This window comes from Maylandia zebra, linkage group LG23 (genome assembly GCF_041146795.1).
Source record: "Maylandia zebra isolate NMK-2024a linkage group LG23, Mzebra_GT3a, whole genome shotgun sequence".
NCBI classification, from domain to species: Eukaryota; Metazoa; Chordata; class Actinopteri; order Cichliformes; family Cichlidae; genus Maylandia; species Maylandia zebra.
Window position 1 is genome coordinate 39,095,387 of NC_135188.1, and position 24,854 is coordinate 39,120,240.

At 39.1% G+C, this 24,854-nt stretch overlaps 1 protein-coding gene across 4 annotated transcripts in view; it reads left to right on the plus strand.

The window, feature by feature from the left end:
* The window catches only part of LOC101467894 (FERM and PDZ domain-containing protein 4), a 102,367-nt gene that overhangs the window by 62,368 nt on the left and 15,145 nt on the right, over window positions 1-24,854 (plus strand). For all 4 annotated transcript variants that reach the window (XM_004552613.3, XM_076880289.1, XM_004552612.3 and 1 more), the window contains exons 3-11: window positions 7,673-7,824; window positions 9,024-9,126; window positions 10,855-10,900; window positions 15,964-16,068; window positions 16,290-16,397; window positions 18,521-18,652; window positions 20,570-20,689; window positions 21,218-21,354; window positions 23,951-24,077. In XM_004552613.3, coding sequence (XP_004552670.3) covers window positions 7,673-7,824; window positions 9,024-9,126; window positions 10,855-10,900; window positions 15,964-16,068; window positions 16,290-16,397; window positions 18,521-18,652; window positions 20,570-20,689; window positions 21,218-21,354; window positions 23,951-24,077 — 1,030 coding nt within the window. The remainder of the gene's footprint in view (window positions 1-7,672; window positions 7,825-9,023; window positions 9,127-10,854; window positions 10,901-15,963; window positions 16,069-16,289; window positions 16,398-18,520; window positions 18,653-20,569; window positions 20,690-21,217; window positions 21,355-23,950; window positions 24,078-24,854) is intronic.

The window sequence follows — 24,854 nt, forward strand, 5'->3', positions numbered from 1 at the left end:
GCTGGAATAAATCAGGGAACGTGCCAGCTTCAGTGCATAAAGAGGGAAACACATCATCATGTAGCAATTTCAAATATCCAGTAGCCTTGAGGTTTCCATTGATGAAGAATGGACCCACTATCGTTGTACCCCATATACCACACCAAACCATCACTTTTGTTGTTCTAGCAGTCTTGGAGGGATCCATCCAATGTGGGTTAGTGTCAGACCAATAGCGGTGGTTTTGTTTGTTAACTTCACCATTCACATAAAAGTTTGCCTCATCACTGAACAAGCATTGAAATCTGCTGCAATGACCCGGTTACTGCGTTCACCAGATACCAACACAATTTCGATCCGCTCCTCACGTGTTAACCTCTTCAACATGTCAATGGCTGTGAACAAAGAGAAACTTGTAAATAACTCATGAAAGAATAAAGTTGCGTTGAAACCAAGCACACCATTGTTTTTCTTGTGACATTACCAATAAGTTTGATGTGTCACATGGTCCTCTTCCTATTGAAAAAACAAAAGTTGTATCCAAGATGGCCGACTTCTAAATGGCCACCATGGTCACCACCCATCTTGAGGAGTTTGCACCCTCACATATACTAATGTGCCAAAAACAGGACTTTAATATCACCAACCATTCCCATGTTATTATGGTGTATCCATATAAATGGCCCATCCTGTATATATAAACCATCAGCGTTAACCCGTTAATGGAAATTTGCCGCGTTAATGCGGTTATGGCGTTAACGTCATTTTAACAAGATTAACACTGGCAGCACTAATATATATATATGAACAGTTATATATTTAAATAGCTGTCAAAAAGGAATATAAACAACAGTGGAAATGCAGTATGCATGAAGCAGTGTAACAGTCCCAAAGCAGTGGGGTGGGCATTGTTTCAGCGGCCTACAAAAGTAGCCATTGTTTGAGGTAGTTTGCATTCCATCAGTGCATATGCAGGCTGTTGTCTCTGCAAATTTGTCATGCAGGAAAACACCTCCTGCCATAAGGACATGCTCAACTCACTGGCAGCGAGGTGCTGGCATAAAGAACACTATGCACATGCTCAGCTGCGTGTAGAGTCTGTGGGATTCTGTTAAGATTTCTGATTTCTCTATTAACATGAGACGAGTCCCTTCGGTCTCACAGACCTAGAGACCGGTCTCTGTAACCATCTTTTAACCTCCATTCACTAGGGAAGAATGTATATTTTCCCAACTGGCTAGGGACTGGTTACTGGAGGTTGGTGCCTGTCGCTGGCTGAAATTGGTGGTAAAACGGTGCTTGTGTAGAAGATGTTATCTGCAAATACTTGTCAACTATTCAGTGAATGATAAAAAGTGTGAAGCAAAGCAGAAACAGAAAACACAAGTCTTTCTTCATAGTAAAACTGTGCCTTATTACTGCTGCCAACACATTTCAAAAGGCCCAGCTTTTACTTTTAAGGTGAACAGTCTCTGTTTGTTGTTTGCATCATACCCTTCACAAATTTACCACCGGTAAGCTAGCAGTTGGCAAGTGTTTGCAAATAACTTGGCGACTTCACAGGCAACCGTGGCAATACATTTTTCCATAGCAACCTGTAGTTCTAGTTTAACAATCAATTTAATCATTGGTTATTATGAATCTTTGGCTCTCTTCTACAGTGTGTCTTATATACTGTCATCTTCCCATCACCCCAGACAGCAGACCTGAGTCTGGATCTATCAGAGGTTCCTTCCTGTTAAAAGGGAGTTCTTCCTTCCCACTGTCACCAAGTTATTGATCAAAGGGGGGTTGTTTGATTTTTGGGGTTTTCTCTGTATTATTTTTGGGTCTTTACTTTCCAGCATAAAGTGCCTCGAGATCACTGCTGTTGACTGCTGTGATTTGACACTATATAAATAAAAATGAATTGATTTGAACTGATAGTTGCCGTGGGATCACTGACTGGTCTCTAGGCCTGTCTTACGAGGGCTTTAGTTTTCAGGATTTTGAAAACTTAGATTATTACAGTTGTTGCCCAAGAACCATTAAATACTATAATATATAAATAGCAAGCTAAACTATTTCTTAATTACATTTCATATTGTTTTTAATCAAATCTTGCCCATCACACTGGCCTTTTGCCCTTTCCTTGATTCATTTATAGTATGAGGCATTGGAAGTAAATTGGAAGTAAGTCAAAAGCTCGCCACAAACTTTGCTTTCATGAAGCGCAGCCTGTCAAGAGAAGAGAAGAGCCATGGCTTGCTCTGAGATGAGCTGCCAAGTTGCAGATATACCCATCACTCACCCATCCCTGCTGTCCTTTCCTTTGTGTTTCCCCAAAACAATTATAAATAATGTCAAAAATCCAAATAACAAATGAGTTTGTCTCTATTAGCCAGTATATACTTGCCATATTTTTGAACTGGTTTTGCGATAGTGTGTATTTTACAAACCATAGCATTTTCTATTAACTTCCAATATTAATTTGCTTTCTTTGGACAAGAGGTTTCTTTTTTTCAGTAATCAATAAGTCATATGTCCAATGACTCGATCCTAATCATTTAAACAGAGCAGAAAAACTGAATCAATAATTACACGTCTTTATAGCAGCATACACCTTTAAACTGTGTGGAACCTGATAGTCAATACTAGGTTAGCTGGGTCTGTTAAGCCTGTTATATAACTCTAATATGCTCTGCTTTGTTCTTGACTGTATTACATTTTTTTGCCCAGTTGTTGGGTATCTATTGAAATTAACTGATGAAAGATGACTCTATTGTTTAAATGCACTCACTTAAATCTGCGCTTGAAAGGAAGAGAGCCAACCATTGCTTCCAGGAATCGTGTTTTGTTTTTTAATAAACTTCTTAAATTATTATTATTATTTTTTTGCTCAATCGTTCAGTTATTTCTCTAGCATCTATTACCATGTGTCACACTAGGCTGAGGCCTAGTGGTAGAAACCTCAGTAATGGCTACCGCGCCAGTAAGGCAAGAACCTGGAATTTCTGAAACATTACCAGGATCTGACCTTTTGTTTCCAGCTTTCCCTTGACCCCGTGATGCCCTCGTCTTTCCTTCTGCGGGATTAAATCCCACCGATCCTGACGGGGAATATGAACCGGCATTGCAGATTGGAACATGCTCTGTCACGGACAGATTTACTCTGAGATTTCTGTGCCGAATGTACAATAGAGATCAATGTGATAATGGGCTAGGGAATGAGAATGTGGAATAAATGGCATAAAAGAAGTGGGGCAGAGATTCAGATTGATTGGTCAGAGATGAAGGTATACTGTGGATGCTTGGAACATGTTTCATGCTCTGAGCAGATTTAGGCAAAGCTGTAGATATACTATAATAAATAGATATATTTCACTGGTTCCTAAATAAAAGTCTCAAACCACCTGAGACAGTAAAAGAAATTATTTTTGTGAGTATTCATATAGTTGCACATAAATGTCAGTATGCACGAGGCAGAAATTTCACATGATCTACTGTATGGATTGTAGGCACTGAACAATGGGATGGATGCTGGCCAGGCAACAATAGACACCCTGCACTGGACTTTATGTGCAGACAGGAAGCAGCAGCTGCCAAGGGAGCCTTTTAAGCTGCAAAAGAGAAAGGAAGCTAGGATAGAGACAGAGAGAATGAGTTAACCCCACTGAAAGTGTGTATCAGCTCTTAATTAACAGGCAGTCTGCATTCTCAGTGTCTCAGCTGAGACAGACGTCTGAGGTTCAGCGGGCAAGAAGTAATTTAATACAGTACATTTACATTTTAGTGGTGCTTTCACCCCGAGTGCAATGACTTGCAATAAGACAAAGAAAATGGCGATGTGAAAAATTTAATATTAACCTATATTTAATAGAGGTGACCGCATATAGCCGCCAACAGCAGAGAACTATTGATTCACAGCAAGAAGATCTGGCTGATGCAGGGTGTTTCTATTTGCATGTTCTCGTGCTTCCACTGGATTCCTCTCCAAGCGCCAAAACATGCACTAAAGCCCTCCTTAGAAGTAGTGTTGGTCCTGGGGGGCACGTGGCTGCTGACTGCTGCTAAACACACAGGGCAAGTTTCTTAATAATTTCTCTTTTTTTTCTGGTTGTTTCCATTTTCAAGCTTTTTGGAGAGAATTAAATCCTTTTATTTCACAGTAAATGTGAGAAAGGAGTAAGGGTATGACTAAGTACTCACTTCCAGTACTGAAAAACTAAACCTAATGGCCACATTTTTGTATAGCTTATTTGTTGGGATTTTCTTATGGCTTAAAATCCAGGGTGTTTCTGCCTAATTAACTCATTGAACTGGACCGCTCCATTGAGATTGTGTTGTTGGCATGTTTTAAGAGCATTTTTAATATAATTATCCAATAAAAAATATGCTTTATATGTGGAGCAGACAGTCTAAGAAGTTTGTATGCTAGTTTTGGTGAGTAAAAGCTAGTATTTTATCATCTTCTTAGGAAATATTTTGATGTTAAATACCCATTGGCCCGCTGCCTTTTCTAGATGTCTTGGCACGGTTGAAAGATCCCAAAATAAAAGCTGAACTGACATCGGTTCAAGTTGCTCCTTTAATATCTCCTGGATGTCATTGTTAGCAATAGAAAGCTAACATGCACTGTGTTAAAGAACTGTTTTATGCTATCTCATTACTGATTGGAATAAAATCAAATAAAACATTTCCTGATTAAAAAGAATGAGAAGAAATGAAAATCAGAGTCAAAACTTCAAACTTTTGGGTCCACCACTTATCTTCCTGAGCTAATGACTTTTATCTTTAAACAAAAGCATTTTGAGTTTGTGATGCTAGCATCGCTTACAGATGCTATAATTATAAAAGTCACGCAACAGATGAAATTTACATTTACAAAAAATATAAATAGCTTAAAAGTGTGTTTTTGTAATGCTAGTCGATGATGGGCGATCGTGGCTCAAGAGTTGGGAGTTCGCCTTGTAATCGGAAGGTTACCGGTTTGAGCCCCGGCTTGGACAGTCTCGGTCGTTGTGTCCTTGGGCAAGACACTTCACCCGTTGCCTACTGGTGGTGGTCAGAGGGCCCGGTGGCTCCAGTGTCCGGCAGCCTCGCCTCTGTCAGTGCGCCCCAGGGTGGCTGTGGCTACAATGTAGCCTGCCATCACCGGTGTGTGAATGGGTGGGTGACTGGATATGTAAAGCGCTTTGGGGTCCTTAGGGACTAGTAAAGCGCTATATAAATACAGGCCATTTACCATTTTACCATTTAGTCTGTGTATGTGTGGTCACAACCATCTACTAACCACATTAGTTATCGTTGCTTCAAAATAAAACAAAGAAAGATACATTTGATCCCTTCTTTGCAACACTTATATTTCCTTACTTCCAAACAGTTTTCCACCTCAGTTATCTCTTGAGCTGCATCCGTGCGTCCCTGTTGCTTATGTTAGTTTGGAACTGGTGTTTCCCACTCCTCAGAAGGATTCAGGAAGGCTTAGGTCATCTATGAAAGAGATCTGCCAACTGTTCTTATCCTGAACAGCCTGCAGACTTTCATACAGCTTCAAAAGACAAATTGCCTCCAGACTGCAAATCTGAGCGATTAAGTGAACAGAAGACCTGTACTCTCTTCTATAAGTGGCTTTTAAGCATAAAATGTTTGAAACCTGAGCCAGAGCACTGATTTATGACCAGCTGACTGCACAGCTCATATCATTCATTCCAAGTTTAAGGATCTCTGTCTCAGCTAAAATGATTTCTTCTGTACAACTGAAATTTAGTGATTGAATTCTAATGTGCATTTAGTCATATTCTCCTAGAAAACCTTCTTTATCCTGCGGGACAGATTTGATCCCTGTAATAGTCATTGTGCCCATTATGTCATCGAGAAGAGAAACTATTTGGCAACTTATTTTATGTCACTCTTCGTAAGTAGGTCAGCAAATTGTCTGAACTGAAAGTGAATTGAAGCCAAAGTTAAAGGAAAGGCGTCCTTTTTTTTTTTTTTTTTGCCTTTTTAAATAGTGTAATTAAATTTGAGATATTGAAAATTATATTATACAAAATGATATTTCTAAGCTTGTGTTTTTTGTGGGGTAGATTTACATAATCCCATCCAATCTTTTTACACCCAAACAACAAACAGTAACCTTCCTTTATTTACTCAATATAATTGCAAAGCAGGCAGCTTCGTGGGTAGCAGAACAATTTCCCCATCGCTTTTTTCTACATGGAATTTCTAATAATGCTGAACATAGAATTGACTGGAGTCTCTTGAATAAATGCTCTATTCTATTATCTCATGCAATGACCAGGGGCAGCTCTAGAATTTTTCCATAGGGTGCCTGGATGGAGGCCACTAAAAATATTGGGGTGGCACACCAAAAACAAAATTTCCAGTTTTATTATGCTGTTGTCAAATATAGGTTACTTGAAAAATATGTGAAGAAAGAGAGAAAGAAAAAATATATGCCTAGTTGATTTCCTGCTATTAATATAAATTGATATCACTGAGAAAATGGTAAATGGCCTGTATTTGTATAGCGCTTTACTAGTCCCTAAGGACCCCAAAGCGCTTTACACACTCAGTCATCCATCCATTCACACACTGTTGAAAAAGTACATATGAAAACCAAATAAGATTTTGAAACCCATAATAATCTATTTTGATTGATTGATTGATTGATTGATTGATTGATTGATTGATTGATTGATTGATTGATTGATTGATTGATTGATTGATTGATGGTCCCAACCATGCTTTAATGATTCTCAGCAGAGCTGACCAGAAGAAGCCAAAGATTCACTCTCTGAGAATGGAGTTAATGTTAAGAACAAACAAGCTTTCCTGCAACCTGATCAAATAACTATAAATAACATGGCAAACAAATGCTATCAATTACTTAGATCAGTAGTGCTTTCAGTGGAAATAAGACTTTTGAAACTTCAAACAGCACACAGAGACCTTCTTGTGTTTCAAAACCAACCATTTACTGGTTTTGGTATAGTCTTGCGGGGGGGGCAAATTTTGGGGGATGGCCAGTGCCCCCCCCCCCCCCCCCCCCCCCCAGCCCCACCTTGGTGACGCCCCTGGCACTGACCATGGCTTCTAACTGTTAGAAAATTTAGAAGTAATGTTTATTATGTCATAATAGCACTTAGTACTAAAATACAGGACCCATGAGCCTTGACTCAATTGGATTTTTTGCTTCTCAGCCTTTAAATCAGGCTGAAAACCAGCCAGCAGCTGTATGTCTGCTATAATTCAGTTCAGTTCACTTTTATTTACTGTATATAGCACCAAATCACAACAACTGTCACCTCAAGGTGCTTTAAATGGTAAGGTAAGAGAGAGAAAACTCCAACAATCAGACCATAGCAACTTCCTTTAAGATAAAATTTCAGTTTTTAGGGCGCTTTTTAACTTTTGCACCATGCAGACATATACCAAGTTTCAGTAAATAGCTCTTTGAAAATACTTTTGTAGATATAAAAATAGTATTTTATGTTTGTCAAACTGCGTTGTTTTTGACATGTTTATAGATTAAACTGAAGAAATGGGAACGAATTGGGAAATGGGAATAGTGAGTTGGAAAGTCCAAAGAAAAACTCTGAAAGACCTTCAGAAAGCTCAAGATCATTTGCACAGTACTATACATCAATCAGAAAACTGTTTATTAGTGTTGGAATTTTACTTGAATTTCCTTGCGCTCTGTATTTTCTAGCCAAGTATCGCAGAGCAGCTCCCTGGAGGAGGTCCACCTAGATGGGGTCCCTCCTGCCCCTCGTCTGGTGGAGATGAGACGGGACCCTGTCCTGGGCTTCGGCTTTGTGGCAGGCAGTGAGAAACCGGTGGTAGTCCGCTCTGTTACACCAGGTGGGTGTCAAGATTGGCTTAAACTAACAATCTTTAAAATGAATACTTTTATTTATTCATTTGGGCAACTGTTATAATTTTATTTAGTTGCAAACTAACTGTACACTTGCCTACCCCTAACACAGTAGTCAGTGATACACCTCTACTACACAAGTACAGCTTTATTCCGTGTGGGAGTTTTGACTCTCTCTCACTTTTTCGGCATGCCTGTCAAATAATCAGAGACAATACGATATGTCTTTTTATTTTGGAATATTTGAGTCAGTTTTGATTGGATTTTACCACTTGTCTCAGCTTAAAGTGGTCTAAATAATTGATTTAATATTATAATAAATAAGAATATAAAAATAAAATCACAATAAAGCATTTAGAGCAACAAAAACTTCATTCACAGTGCAAAGTCAGAAGTCCAGTGATGGAAAGCCAGGAGAGTAGTCCTCAGAGTCACTACTTACTGAAAGCAAATCTGCCTCTGCTAAGATTTGATAAGAAGGCCAATAATATAACTTAGAAACAAAATAGGAAAATGAGCCATCCAGCTAAGCTAGTGTAGTGTGCAGATTGACTTATTTTGTTAGTTCTTTCTCCCCATCTGATTGGTTCTGATCAGCACATCAAATAGCTGCTGCTGTAGGAAACCGTGCGCTCTGTTGGGCTGTGTTTGCCTCAAGTAAGCAGCCACAGGCAAGAAAAAGCATGAACACAAATTCATGTTTGGAAGTCTATTTTCCACTAAAACTTTGATTTGACTGGCAGCTTGCCACATTGCTGCCAAACAAACAGTTCACAAACCCTTATTAAGTGTCAGCTTCATTGGCTGCACGGACACAGACAGTGATTAGGCATCTCAATAATCAATCAGTGCTGAATCCTAAGCAGACAATTGAACTGATGAATATTCTATTTACAATGGTTGGCCAAGGAAGGAAACGCATGTGCTAGCAGAGAGTAGATTAATGCTTACACCTATTACACGTATCTAGATGAGCACAAACAACAAAGTATTTGCAAATTAGCTGCATATTTCACATCTGCAAAAATCACACACACACTCATTCGCCTTGTCAATTTAGCTGTAATTACTCTTGATTTTATTTGCAGGTAATCTTTGGCTGGCTAGACGACATCTGTCTGCCTGCTGCTTTCATGGAGCGCTTTGATCAGCTGTTGCTTGTTTGCGTGTGTTTGTATGTTGGTAGGTGGTCCATCAGAGGGGAAGCTGCTGCCAGGTGATGAGATCATCATGATAAACGACGAACCCGTCAGTTCGGCTCCTAGAGAACGAGTCATCGATCTCGTCAGGTAGATTCAAAATCCAGATTGGTGAAAAATAACATTTAGAGAACACTTTTCCCCCTCACACTTTATCCACTGCTGCTTTCCCTTGCTTCTTCTGATTGGCCGCCCCTCTTAAATTACAAGTCTGAACAGCCAGTGGGTGGGGCTGTTGAGCCCAAAGTTCGAGCCGTTTTCATTGGATGACTTCTCTATTTGACATCACACAGATACACCAGTAGAAAATACTGTCTGAAACCAGTGTTTAGAGTAGACTGGGATGACTTTTTGCGATGTGGGACTTGCTGTTTGAAAAATTGCTCATGTTTTTTGAATAATTTATATGAGCATCAACCAGGGTAATAGTGTATATAGTCTCACCAGCCACTTTGTATGGAAAATAGCTCCAAAAAAGATTAAATATCCAGTGAGCCACAGTTCTGTAGCTCACTGGATATGGCCAGGCTGCTTTGAGCTGACAGGAAGGCAACGGTAACTCCAGCTCTAAGAAGAGCGTCTCTGAACATAAAACATGTTGAACCTTGAAGTAGATGGGCTACAGCAGCAGAAGACCACATCGGGCCCCAGTCAGTGTCAGCTAAGAATAGGAAACTGAAATCTGTACAAGATCACCAAAATTGGAAAATAAATCTCAATTTCTGTGACATTCAGGTTGTAGTGTCAGAATTCAGCATAAACAACATGAAAGCATGGATCCATGTGGGTTTGTGTTAAATATTCAGGCTGCTGCTGGTAGTTTAATGGGGTGGGGATTATTTTCTCGGCAAACTTTGGGTATCTTAGTACCATTTGAGGACCACAAATTGCCTGTTGCTCACCATGTCCATTGTGTTATGACCACCCATCTGCTTCCAGCTGGATAACGCACCATGTCACAAAAGTCAGATCATCTCAAACTGGTATCTGATAACAAGTTAATTAAACTCAAATGGCCTCCACAGTCACCAAATCTCAATCCAGTGTATAGATGGAGGTATGGATGTGCAGTCAACAAATGTGCAGTCTTATGTCAATATGTACATAGACAGATAGATAGATCACATTGTTGGATAAAGTGAGTACAGTATGGGAGAATTTATACTGCAGACATGTGACAGAGTCACACAGAGTAGCGTAACATAATGTCACATTAAGCAACAATCTGTGCACTAGATTGCCCAAAAAAAGTAATTGAAACAAAAAGATAAATAAGCTCCAGGTAAAGTGTTTAGGGTCCCTTTAAATGGCAGGTTGAAAAAACTAAAAAGTTAATTACAAAAACACAACAACATTAGTGAAACGAAAGTCATAATCATTCATTTGCTTTTAAAATTATGAAGTTTATTTCCAAGTGTTAGCGATGCTTTCCACTCGCCTGCTCAGTAGTTAGTTAACTCAGTTCTGCTTGTCACCCCAACATATTCTGAATAAATAACAAAAAAAATGAGAATCCTTTTGCTCTTTCATTGAAAACAGTGCGCAACGAAACAAATCGTGTTTCACTTCACAGGAAGTACAACCCCTTTTTTTGTAATTAAATGGGGAAAGTAATGAGTGTCTGTGTGCTTTTGGTTTTAACTGTGTCTGTTGTAAGCAGTGTTTGCCCGAGGCGTTCAATTCCATTTCACCCAGGCTAATCAAGATCGTGTTGTTTATTTGCCGTTATTGTTGAGTGGAATCATTGGGTTTTTGTTGTTGTTTATTTCTTTTTTCATGATTTTGATGACTTTACGGTTTTCTGTCTTCTTGTTCCAGGAGCTGCAAAGAATCCATCATGTTGACTGTTGTCCAACCTTATCCTGTGAGTAGATCTTGCAACATATACAGATACATTTGTCAAAATATGTTGGGATGATTTATAAATCTAGAAAAATGTTCTGTTTTTGGTGACACATACACAAACCACTTTTTCCATCCATTCGTATTTTAAAAATGTGTTACTTTATCATGTGTTAAATTTTTTTATTGTTTTCATATATATAAATATATATATATATATATATATATATATATATATATACACACTGTATATGTAATAGTAGAACATGAAATGTGGTTTCTGCATTTTATTTTTGAAGGACTTTTTGTTTACTTTGTTCAACCAAATAAAAAAAATATTTAAAATCACACAAGACATCCTTCTGCAGGCCTCTAAAACTCACCTGCGTTTAAACAATAAGGTGATAGTGATATACAGTATTTTTATTGCTGACAACAAATTACATAAAGAGACCAAAATCAACAGTGAAACGACAACACAGTGAAACCAGCTCCTGTATATAATTATAAACACCCATTACAGTATGATTATGAGTAATTTAAGTGCTACTTTAGTGTGCTCCTGATTCAGATGTGTTGTTGCTATGCAAAACAACGCAATGTTGGATGGTACCGGGAGAGAAGATTGGCTGTTATTGGCTCTTTTCCCCATGAAGGTCTCTCTGCTGCCCACTGTGTGTGTGCAGAGCCAAATTAAGAGAGCCATTCTATTTCTTATTCATCCAATTTTACCAAAATTGGCTACAATTCAGCCAAGGGCATAGAAGAGTTGCTCAGAAGATAGTCTTCAATTAATTGGAATGAATGCAGAAAAATGCCTAAAATCGGCAATACTGTGCAAAAGTCTTGAGCCACCCATCATTTCTTTTGATGCAGGGTCATTCTGTCTCAAATCAACCAAACCTTCTGTCTCTAATGTGCATACAAATTTCATGGTAGGAAATCTTTATACTTTTTAAGATATTTTTGAAGTATGGTCCGGTAACACACTTTCAGGACTTTTTCTTCTTTTTTGCACATTGAAATCTGAGGCACTGCTTAAATATGAATATAAGCAGTGAATATAAAACATAAAAGCCTGAAAATTCTTTCTTTCTTACCAACAAAATGAGTCAGAAAATGGAACTTGAAACAGATAGATAGAAATGTTTACGCATCAGCTGGTTAAAATATGAAAGAAAAAAATGTGTCATTCAACTTTCATGCTTGGAGTTCATGAATTGAGCAAATATAACAAGTTGTATTACAGAAAAAAAAAGATTCTACCATCACAGATTCTGACCATTTTTTCCAAAAGAATATATCATGGAAACTATCTGATATATGAAGCTAAAAGTTCACAGCAGATATTATATATAATCAGACTTTGTACCATAAAATTTTTGAGACTGAATGATCCTGCACCAGTTTATTCAAACATGCGCTGTCATGAATGCAAGTATAGTTTTTGTCTAACGAGTTACAAAGTCACTATTTGGTATGAGCAACTTTCTTCTTTAACACACCCTCAATTCTTTTAGGACACCCAGATATGCTCTTTCTGGCAAGTTGTCTGATACATGTAGACACAGCATTGTTTCATACTTTGAGTTAAGTGTTTCTTCAGTGATTCATAGGTCAGTGTTACGTAGCTTAAAAGCAAATCAAGAAAAACATTCCTCTGAAAATGTCCAAAGACAAACTTTGATAGACTTTGAGAAAGCCTGGAGAACTATTGCCCAAGACCACTTTAGTTGTTGGAAGCAAACTATAAAGAATTTATCATGGCTCAAATACTGACTACCGCCTTCTAGACTTTTTCCAGAAGGGCTTTGTTCCCTTTAAAGCAATTTATTTTAATTGTCATTGGTAGAAACAGCATCACTGACTCAAACAGGAATGACAAGCGAACTAGCCTGATGTGCTTTTTTCTTCTGGCCCCAGGTCAGTCAAACCTTGTCTTTAACAGTAGAGGTTTCCAGTGTGTTACCTCAGCATAATCAGAAAATGAAGTCATCCCATTTGTCTGTGATTGCTTAGGGCCACATTTACAAATGTCTTGCACCAGCACAAACTGGGCTTTGGTACTAAAAAAAGTTGCTGGTATTTACAAAAAAGATCACAAAGTGCTTCACAAGGAATGACAGAGTATAAAGCAAAAACAGACAAAAGTTAACAAAATGTAAATTCTAAAAAGATGTGTTTTTAGTTGTCTAAAGTGTCACTAGCATTGACAAAATGGTAGTATTTTATAACCAAGTAGAGAAGAGGAGTCGCTCTGCAAGCTAACAGCTTACAAGCTAGCAGTTAAGTAGGCCTATAAAGTTCAGGAGTCTTCCAAGAAGAAATAAAAGTGAGACTTGTGGAAGAAAATCAAATTTTTGTGCGAGATTTTTGCAACTTACCCTGTTCTATGTGTATTTCTGGGAGTTTCTCTTTCAAGATCTAAATCATTTAGAGAATAATTTACTGCTATTTAACGTGGGGTTTTTTTGTTTTGTTTTGTTTTTTGGTGTGCTGGGACTGCACCTGGGTTTAGTGCAACTTTTTTAAAACAGTAAATCTGGCCCATAGTTTTTTAATTCCACTACCTAATGGCAAGAATAAACGTCAGCTTTCAGCCACTATAGAGAAAAAGTCCTGTAAATACAGTGTATGAATGTTTTTGGAAGTAGTTTTTAGTTTGTTTTTAGTTTTAGCTATTTTAGGGGGATATCTGTGTGTGCAGGTGACTATTACTGTGCATAATTATTAGGCAACTTAACAAAAAACAAATATATACCCATTTCAATTATTTATTTTTACCAGTGAAACCAATATAACATCTCCACATTCACAAATATACATTTCTGACATTCAAAAACAAAACAAAAACAAATCAGCGACCAATATAGCCACCTTTCTTTGCAAGGACACTCAAAAGCCTGCCATCCATGGATTCTGTCAGTGTTTTGATCTGTTCACCATCAACATTGCGTGCAGCAGCAACCACAGCCTCCCAGACACTGTTCAGAGAGGTGTACTGTTTTCCCTCCTTGTAAATCTCACATTTGATGATGGACCACAGGTTCTCAATGGGGTTCAGATCAGGTGAACAAGGAGGCCATGTCATTAGTTTTTCTTCTTTTATACCCTTTCTTGCCAGCCACGCTGTGGAGTACTTGGACGCGTGTGATGGAGCATTGTCCTGCATGAAAATCATGTTTTTCTTGAAGGATGCAGACTTCTTCCTGTACCACTGCTTGAAGAAGGTGTCTTCCAGAAACTGGCAGTAGGACTGGGAGTTGAGCTTGACTCCATCGTCAACCCGAAAAGGCCCCACAAGCTCATCTTTGATGATACCAGCCCAAACCAGTACTCCACCTCCACCTTGCTGGCGTCTGAGTCGGACTGGAGCTCTCTGCCCTTTACCAATCCAGCCACGGGCCCATCCATCTGGCCCATCAAGACTCACTCTCATTTCATCAGTCCATAAAACCACAGAAAAACCAGTCTTGAGATATTTCTTGGCCCAGTCTTGACGTTTCAGCTTGTGTGTCTTGTTCAGTGGTGGTCGTCTTTCAGCCTTTCTTACCTTGGCCATGTCTCTGAGTATTGCACACCTTGTGCTTTTGTGCACTCCAGTGATGTTGCAGCTCTGAAATATGGCCAAACTGGTGGCAAGTGGCATCTTGGCAGCTGCACGCTTGACTTTTCTCAGTTCATGGGCAGTTATTTTGCACCTTGGTTTTTCCACACGCTTCTTGCGACCCTGTTGACTATTTTGAATGAAACGCTTGATTGTTCGATGATCACGCTTCAGAAGCTTTGCAATTTTGAGACTGCTGCATCCCTCTGCAAGATATCTCACTATTTTTGACTTTTCTGAGCCTGTCAAGTCCTTCTTTTGACCCATTTTGCCTAAGGAAAGGACGTTGCCTAATAATTATGCACACCTGATATAGGGTGTTGATGTCATTAGACCACACCCCTTCTCATTACAGAGATGCACATCACCTAATATGCTTAATTGGTAGTGGGCTTTCGAGCCTATACAGCTTGGAGTAAGACAACATGCATGAAGAGGATGAAGTGGACAAAATACTCATTTGCCTAATAATTCTGCACTCCCTGTAGCTCCTAACAGCTGCACCATTTCTTTCTGTCATGATCCTGGGTCCTTTTGACCCAGCGTTTTGTGTTTTCTCTTCGCAATTTTGGTTCTGTTCTGCCCGTGTGTTCCTGTATCTAGTCCGCGTTTCTTAAGTTGTGTCCTTTCATGTGTAAGTTCCTGTTTTATTGTGAAGGTCTGTGTCTTTTGTGAGTGTTTTCAGTTTGCCTCCCTAGTCTCGTCATGTTAATTACTCCCAGCTGTGTTCCCACCTGTATGTAATCCCCCTGTGTTCTCTGAGTGTATTTAAGTTGTGTCTTCTGTCATAGTAGTTGCTGGTTCGTCTGTGTTGTTTCCCCTCGGTCTCCCTGTATGTATTTCCCCGGACCTCCCTGCACCGTCATTCTTGGTTTGTGTTGTTAGTTTACCCAGTTTAGGTTTCAGTTTCATGTTCCTAGAGCCTTTGTTGTTTGCATTTTTGTTGTTAATAAACACTCACCTGCACCAGAGCTGCCGCCTTTTGGTCCTATATATATTCCACACGGCTTGCCCCCGCAAACCGTGACACTTTCTCTTTAAAGAAAACATGTCCTCCTCCTTCCACTGGAGGAAATGTGCTCTAGGTGGAATGCAACAGAAAGGTTATGATGTCAGTGTTTTCATGGCATTTGTTACTGTCACGAACAAAGGAGTTTAAGTTTAATCGTTTAAAGGAGTGGAAGTGATGATCCTGTATTTCCTAACACTTCAGAATTTCCTCCTGGGTTACATTTCTGCTAAATAAAGTATGAAGAGTCTGCTGTAAAAGTGCTGTTTTTGATTGATTTGGGGGGGGGGGAAAGAGTCAAACATAGCTCTTATAGTCCATAAACTGGGACTGAAAACAGTTTTTTTTGTTTGTTTGAACATCGATTTTCCTGTTGATCTCTTTCTCTCCATCTGTTTGTCTCTTTCTTCCCTTCCTCTCCTCTCTTGCTTGCTTTCTCTCTATCACTTTTTGGACGCTTGCCTCCTAGTCCCCTAAATCAGCGTTCATCAGTGCAGCCAAAAAAGCCATGCTCAAGTCCAATCCGGTCAAAGTACGCTTTGCTGAGGAGGTCATTATAAACGGCCAGGTTCCGGTCAGTTCTACCACACAAACACATGCACTCGCGCATACACACGAGCTTGTATGACCTATATAGGCAATGCCAGCTGGTTTCCACTTTAGACAGCGATTTCAATGGATGTAAGACAGTCACATAAATGAGTTACGACATGGCACTTTTATGAATTCCTTCCATGTATTGAACCCACGGCACGTGCACAGAATGAAAAGACTAATCCTGTCCCTCCTTTGCAGAACCCGATGAAGGACAACTCTCTTCTGTTCATGCCAAATGTCCTAAAGGTCTACCTGGAGAACGGGCAGACAAAGTCCTTTCGCTTTGACTGTAGTACCTCCATCAAGGTATGCGTGTGCAACAACTTAAGGCTTACGTCATGAAATAAGCAGCTTCTGCTGCATTTGTAATTACAGTAGGGGGATGTTATCAAGAGTCCAAATTAGTGAGTCTTAACACACGCGCGGACTGTGAAATTCACTTCCATTTGTTTGAGCTCTTTAGTTATTCAGTCAAGGCGACAAAGAGCGTATTCTCATTTTTTGACTTGTTAATTCTTATTCAGCTATGATCCTCTGAAACTCCCAGAGCGAATTCAGAAAGCAAGAGGCATAATGACTTTCTTTTCTCTCAACCTCACAGCAAAGGATGTCATCCTAACCTGGACAGAAATTGCCTTTTATCTTTCTTATTCACCGCTCTCCAGTGGGTGGGACAGAAATGACCAGTAGAATAAAGCTGCCAGGTGATGCCAAATGATCAAGTTGGGGTATACAGTGAATAGGAGACAGCATTTACTGACTAAAGAGATTTTCGGGATCAGAATGAGGTGCTGCACCTGGTCAAAGTGGACGATTCTTTGATGAACTCAGTCACAGCTGCTACATTTTCTTTTAACCTGAGCTCACCTATTTGATCGCTGCACACTGCTACTGTTTGAACTGCTGCTGTTGAGGTACACCTCATGCAAATGTGTTACTACCAAAGCTCCAAAAGCAAGCAGCAATCAGATGAGTGACAGGCCTGCTGGAAGCAAGACACCTTACTTACTAAAACATGCTTTGACCTTTTTATATAAAGTTACCACCAGAATAAGTTATCCTGCACTCCACACCGCTTTGTTGCTTCTGTCATTTAGTTTATGTTACAAACACAGGAAAAATAACAGTTTTGCATAAAATTCAGGCGTAATGCCATCATATCTTCCCTGCATGGAACTGTAGTCATGACCTACTTAAACACTTAGATATGCTTATATTGTAATCCAGTGCAGAATATGTTAAGGAATTAAGAGGGTAATTAGCAGCATAAGTGTTGCTGATCAGATGCTAATCATCACCAAGTATGAGCACTTCTATATATTCACTCCAGAGTCAGGCCTTGCAATGATTCACCATGCACAAGACTTCAACAGCAATTTCCTTCGGACAGATGAGACCAAAATGGAGATGTTTACCATAATGCACAGCATCATGTCTGGTGGAAATCAAACATAACACATCAGCACAAACACCTCATACCAACTATCAAGCACGGTGGTGGAGTGGTGATGATTTGGGCTTGTTTTGGAACTACAGGACCTGGGTATCTTGCAGTCACTGAGTCAGCCATGAACGTCTCTGTCTACCAAAGTATTTTAGAGTCAAATATGTATCTGTTCAAAAGCTAAAGCTTGGCCAAATTGGGTCATGCAACAGGACAATAAACCCAGGCAAGGCAATAAATCTATAACAGAATTACTGAAGGTTGAAGAGTTTTCTACAGACTTTTCTTCATCACTCAGTTTAAGACTGTTTTTCTTCTTTTGGCTATGTATGATGTCATAGAAAGTAATCTCAATAAGACATAGTTTTGGGTATGAGTGGAACCCTCACCCTTTAAATTGCTTTAAATTGTCTGATTGGCTGACTCTCACAAACAGGCAGCAAATCGGAAGATATTTGTCCTGAAGGGAAGGATGATAAAAAAAAAAGACATATTTCAGACTCGCCAAATTAGTGAAACCTCTCTTTCTGTCAGTGTGAAGAAGTTTAACAACACATTTAAATTCTGAAATATAATATAAGAAAAAGAAGTGCAAATTCAATAGTATGTGTAAAACATATGAAAACACAATTAAAAGTCCAACATTTATGAACACCTTTGATCACCTTTGTCATATTTTGCAATACAGTCCAGTGGGTTGGACTGCTGTCTTTGTCTGGCCGATTATGGCCCTCATGCCTTATGTTTGACTGTCATGGGTGAAGCCCATGAGAGTCCCAGTATAAGAGCAGTAGGTTTTTTTGATAGCCAATGAAGAATAAAAAGTTTCAGTAGAACCCTAGACTTAAAATATTAAGTTGGAAATAACCGTAATAGGTCCCTTTTAAGTGTGCTTAAAAGTCTTTTTTATTTTAAAGGTATCCTGAGGAAGGTTTTCAAGAACAGTTAAAATCTGTTATTGTGAGTTTTTCTATTATTCTTTCAGGAAGTTATCCTGACCCTGCAAGAGAAGCTGTCAATCAAATGCATCGAGCACTTCTCCCTGGTGTTGGAACAGAGGACCGAAGGCTCTGAGAGTAAACTGCTTCTCCTGCACGAACAGGAGATGCTTACTCAGGTCGGGGATGTTGCCTTGTTCTTTTCACTTTCTTTGCCTTCTTTTCTGTCTTTCACACACAACAACTGGCACACACACACACACACACACACACACACACACACACACACATTCCTGCTCAGTATTCAAGCAGCATTTAGACCCCAGTGTCATTTATCAGCACTTGCACAGCAGTGGCGACAGCTCACATTACACCTACACAACCACACACACATACACAGTGCCCAGTATATTCTAATAGGGTTCATCACAGGAGGACAATATTAATATTCATGCCACACAGTTCAGATGTGAAGAGCTCTGCACGTGGCACACACAATGGCTGAAGACTCTTTGAGAGTCTGAAAACCATTCTCTATACTGTAATACACCCGAGTGTCACTACTGAGGACAGGTGTGTTTGAGGAAGCTGGTAACTCTTGAAGTGTATAGATTAAAAGAAAAAAAAACTCTTGCCCTTTCTACACGACGCAATATTAAATAATTTACAAAATATGATCAATATTTAAAAGACGATGCCAGTCTTGTGGTTTTGTCTTGAATGGAGGATGGAAGCAAATGCATGAACAACCACAGCAAGCAAAGTGAGGTTTTTCTAGGTTACTGCTGCTGGATTGCACAAGCATGTCTTTAGGTTGCAAAGTGGTCTTAATACAACTAATATGGCTATGAATATACAAAACAAAACAGTGCCGCTGCTGCTGTCGTTGCTTTTGTACCATTACTAATGTTTCTGCAGCCAATGCTATATATGTTCACCACTGGTCATAAATGTATTCATAAATTTAAGACTTTTACTTGAAGATTCACATTTTTGGCAGTTTGATTTTGCACTGGTTTGACACCCATAATAAGTGGTTATTTTTCAGAGTTTATTTAGTTTAATTGGTTTTTAAAATACGACGCCTGGTAAAAACTAGTTAACTACCCTATAGGTTGTCACAAAATGAACCTGAGCTTTTAAGCTGACATGCAGTCATTATTAATTATTAACTTATTTTCTCATATAACTATTTATTAACTTCATTTCTTTGAATTAGTTTGAGTTAGTTTTTTACATAGACACAAATGCCATTTTTTTACGTTCTGTATTTAGTAGTGACTCGAACAAAAATTTAATCGCAAATACAAATTTTAGTAAATGTGAAGTTTTGAACAGGTGACATAAGTAGGACATTTGAATCATATGGAAAGTAACATAACATTCACTCGGTTATGATGATGAAATAAACTAAAAATCAAAAGGACTGAGATTCATGATAACTCTTTTTTAAGAACATATAGATCTTAGTAATGTATGTGTGATGATGTCTGTGAAAGGCTTGCTTCAGATTGGCCCACCCATACCTACATACATATACAAACACTAAGATAACAGGACGTCCGTGCATTCCCAAAATCCGGGAAGTAGACTTAATTGGAGTGTCATCCTACTTTTTCACTACTTCTCTTTGAAATTGAAAGAATATTTGAGCAGCTTAGGCCCCAGTCACACAGGCCTAGAAACCAATGATTGACCCTTTGAATCTCCTTTTAAAAATGACCCTTCTTCTCACTTGAATGAATACAACAATAAGACTTTTCTTCTTGGGTTTATGATCTTATTTAATAAGACGTGAAGCCAGTCTTATTAAATCAAACTAGCTTCAAGTCTTTTTTTTAATTAAAGGATGATGTTCATCTTTGTCCCATGTAAAAGAAAAAAAAGGCAATAAAATGGGACATGATTTAGGGTGTTGCACTTACTGAAAAACCCCACATGACCTCTGATAGTGATTGGTACGATGACTCTCAAAGCTCGTAATGATCCAACATGAACTTTTGAACAACTTGAGTTTCTGCATATACTTACACATAGCTTGTTTACTGTGTTTTCACATGTTCACACTTCTCTTTGTCTGTGCTTTTCAACCCCAGGTGACTCAGAGACCCGGCTGTGACAAGATGAAGTGTTTCTTTAGAATCAGCTTTGTTCCCAGGGACCCAGTGGAGCTGCTGCGGAGAGACGCTGTTGCGTTTGAATACCTCTATGTTCAGGTGAGCGGTGGCAACAGTAGCAGCATGAGCACGAGGTGAGACTTGTCGACTGTTAAATATAAATACATCCAAATCCTCTGCTGCCAGATGGTTTGGAAATTATTTTTCATGATCTACAGACTTACTTAGTTTTGTGGAGAATTAATCCTTTCAAGACAAAAATCCTCATTTGCAAATAAAGTCTTTATATCAACTGTTGTATGAACTACTTCCCTCTGAAATAATAAATTGCTTCCTGAGGATTCCTTTGATAATTAGTCAAGTGAAATAGCCTGAGAGAAGCCAAGTTAATCATCTTCTTTTTCTTTCTGTCAGAGTTCACTATTTTGTGTTTCCGAGTCCTTCATCTGGGACTGGAAGCTACAGCGCATCCCTTTGAAGGGATCTCTAGCCACAGAGGTTGTGAACAACTTATTACAGCTCAGTGGGGATGCGCTGGTGCTCGAATAGCTCTTTGTAGAGATGAAATGCGCTTCACAAGCCCCAAAAAACTTAAGGACTCTTACGTAACTTTCTCCTTTGCTGCAGAGTTGTAACGATGTGGTCTTAGAGCGGTTTGGCCAGGAGCTCAAGTATGATGCTGCGCTGCGATTGGCTGCATTGCAGATGTACATCCTCACCATGACAACCAGACAGAGTCAGAAGGTCTCCCTGAAATACATCCAGTAAGTGTGCATGTAAATGCAGCTGTGGGTACGAGTGTGTTTTTGACACTCTTAACATGTCTGTAAATGTAAAACTCTTGTACAGGCTGCAGCTCATCATTAATAATAAATAACAGAGTTTTTTTTCTAAAAGTTTTCTGATGGTTTTGCAAAAGTTTATCTGGCATTATTCGAGTTCGTTGCCCTTGTTCCCTTCTTGGATGAATGCATCTTTCTGGCTAAACAAAAAAAATCACATAACAGAAAGAAATGTTTCCTTGAATAGTTTGCTGACACTGTCAGACTGTTGTTAATGGCAACTTGAGAAAATTTATGGCATTCTCAGATGTGCTTACATCAAAACTCATGGCTGATTATTAGTTTGAATATGATACGGGTAAAATAAAACTCCAAATAATACAAAAATATTTTCGAATAATCTTTGTACATGAATATATGACTAGCAGTGAGCACACTGTGTAGGGTTAGAAAATGTTCGCCTATAATGAAGAGACTTGAATTTAAAAGGTAATATTTTCTAGTTTCTTAAATTATGTTTTTTTCAGTATTCTGCAGTTCAGTGTTGAGATATTAACCCACCTCTAAATCGTCATCAGTGATTAAGTGATCAGCATTAATAATCACCATTGATGCAAGTTTTGCTCTAAAAAAGTTATCTTGTAAAAACCTGATACAGTTACAGTTGAGAATTGTAATCGAAGTCCATTCAATTACCAACAATTTGGACCCATTAGAAATACAATAGGAAGATGTAACTTAATAGTATTCATACCCCATTGTGTATGTGGTACAACCAATATTGTCAGCTATTTATGTTGATTGTTATAGATATCTTTTCTGTTGCATGATCTACCCATAAAACCTTAAGAGCTTAATTACTACTAAATGACTGCTAAATGCATACCTGAAAATGGCATAGATTCTTGAACCTGCCCTAATCATGCAACTTCTATATCCAAATACAGATAAACAGAAACAGTTACTTTTTATGTGAGATAAATACTTTAATCAATCACCATGTTGATGTTATGGGGCGATCGTGGCTCAAGAGTTGGGAGTTCGCCTTGTAAGCGGAAGGTTGCCGGTTTGAGCCCTGGCTTGGACAGTCTCGGTCGTTGTGTCCTTGGGCAAGACACTTCACCTGTTGCCTACTGGTGGTGGTCAGAGGGCCCGGTGGCGCCAGTGTCCGGCAGCCTCGCCTCTGTCAGTGCGTCCCAGGGTGGCTGTGGCTACAATGTAGCTTGCCATCATCAATGGGTGAATGACTGGTTGTGTAAAGCGCTTTGGGGTACTTAGGGACTAGTAAAGTGCTATACAAATACATGCCATTTACCATTTATGAATCTTGGTACCCAAAGTAGTTTTTAGGCCAAGTTTAATCAAGATTGAGCCAGTTCTGGGAGGTCTGGGAACGATTATACATACATACATTGTAATAGTAGGATGATGATGCATCCAGAGGCACAGGTAAGGAGTGCCAAAGGAACCACGATAGAATAAAGTTTAGTCACCCGACACAAGCAAAGGTAAAAGAAATCAGTGCTCAGTACTCGAAGAGGCGGGGTTACATGGAGTAACTACTGTAACTACTACCCACGTAGACAAATTTTAACACTAAAGACACCTTTTTAAATGGTAAATTTCCTGTTTTTTGACAACAGTTAAACCGTTATTTTTAGTGGTGGATGCTCATATTAAAGATGGCCAAAGGATTAAATAATAAAATCATCATATTGCCCAAATGGGCTGAAGTCAGGTTGCGGCTGGATTTTATATGCCCTTTCACTCTGTTTCACACTTTATTTAATGTCACTCAGTGTGGATATCCCTAATATGAATGTTTTAAGGAAGCCCCACCCATCAATTAGAAAGCCAATTAAGAGAAACCTGGGTTAGAGGCAGGGTGGCCTTAAAGGCCACCAGTGTGTGAATGTGAGAGTGAATGAATAGTGGCATTGTAAAGCACTTTGGGTGCCTTGAAAAGCGCCATATAAATCCAATCCATTATTATTATTATTATTATTATTATTATTAAAGGGAGAGGAGCTAAAACAGGAGACAGTGGCTCAGTATGAGAAAAATGAAGAGTACTTCGAATTATGAAATATGCAAAGCTACCCTTGTAGAGTCTAAGTACAAAAAAATAGAGTTGTAAATGAGCATAACCGGTCACCTTTAGAAGAAGCATGACTTTAGCAAACAGTCAGGATGTTTGTTTGTTTTTTAATCAATTGAGAGTTACAAGAAAATGCTGTTATTGTACTTTTATATGGCAATATAATGTTGACACATCTGTTTCTGTGCAGTCCCAGTGTAAGTAAGGGAATCCGCCTGGCTGCCCTTATTTAACTTGTCCTCCAGCACTGAGTAAAGCACTGTAAATATTAGGGTCTCAGCGCATATAGCTCTCTCACATTTTTAAGGTCCTGTTGAGGAAACACTTTCCCCTTTGACAAAGCTGTCCACCTGAAAGTCAATTCATCGTTTTGTTGTTACTAACAGCTTCCCTCCCAATTTGTAGCTGTTTTTTAACCACTGTGGAAGGATTTTTTTTTCTAAGGGCTGCTTTATGCTGAAATCAATCTTCTCTCGACAGAAAAGAGTGGGGTTTGTCACTGTTTCTGCCTCCTGCTGTGCTGTCCAGCATGAAGGAGAAAAACGTCAAGAAGGCTCTGACACACATCCTCAAAACCAACCAGAACCTCGTGCCTCCAGGGAAAAAAGTAACCAGCTCTCTTTGTCTTTCCTTGCCCTTGTTAATAAGCTGACACACTCTGACACACACACATGCACGCAAACACACTGCCTCTCCGTTTTCTGACGCAATATCCTAAAATAGCATCGCTGCCATACTCCACCTTGTAAAGGTTCTCACCCTTGTCAACCTAAGACCCTTTGTCAAGCTAGACCTTGAATGCTAATGTGAATAACAATGGATTGTCAAACTTTATGCATAATAAGATATTTAAATTTAAAAGCGCACACATGTTCCAGTCAGGGGAAGCTAATCAAACTTGGGCTGAACTTTTTAGCTTTTTAAAAAAACAAACAAACAAACAAAAACTGTTTCAATGATGCAAGCAGCTGCCAGTCTTCTCATTCTCCAGCACCCATATTAACTTTGACAAGTACAAATCAGCAGCCGACCCTTGCAAGAGTTTCAGCGGCACCCAGTGATTTACAATCAGCTGTCATGCAAATTCTGTTAGTGAATCAGAGTTAGATAGAGTGTATTCATGGTAAGCCATCGGCACTTGTTTGTGAGTTCTTGCGGACTTTAATGTCCCATAGAGTCATGGGATAGGCCATGGGCTCACATTTCTGAGCCTCGCTGCGTAAATCAACTCTGGACATGTTGTATTTGATGCATGATGTAGGAAGTAGATATTATTTCTTAAATTCTAAAAAAGCTCCAAAACAATGCTGTGAAACAGCAAATTGAGCATGGCATTAGTTCAGACAGACCACCAGCTCAAGTTCAGCCACAATCCCAGCAGATC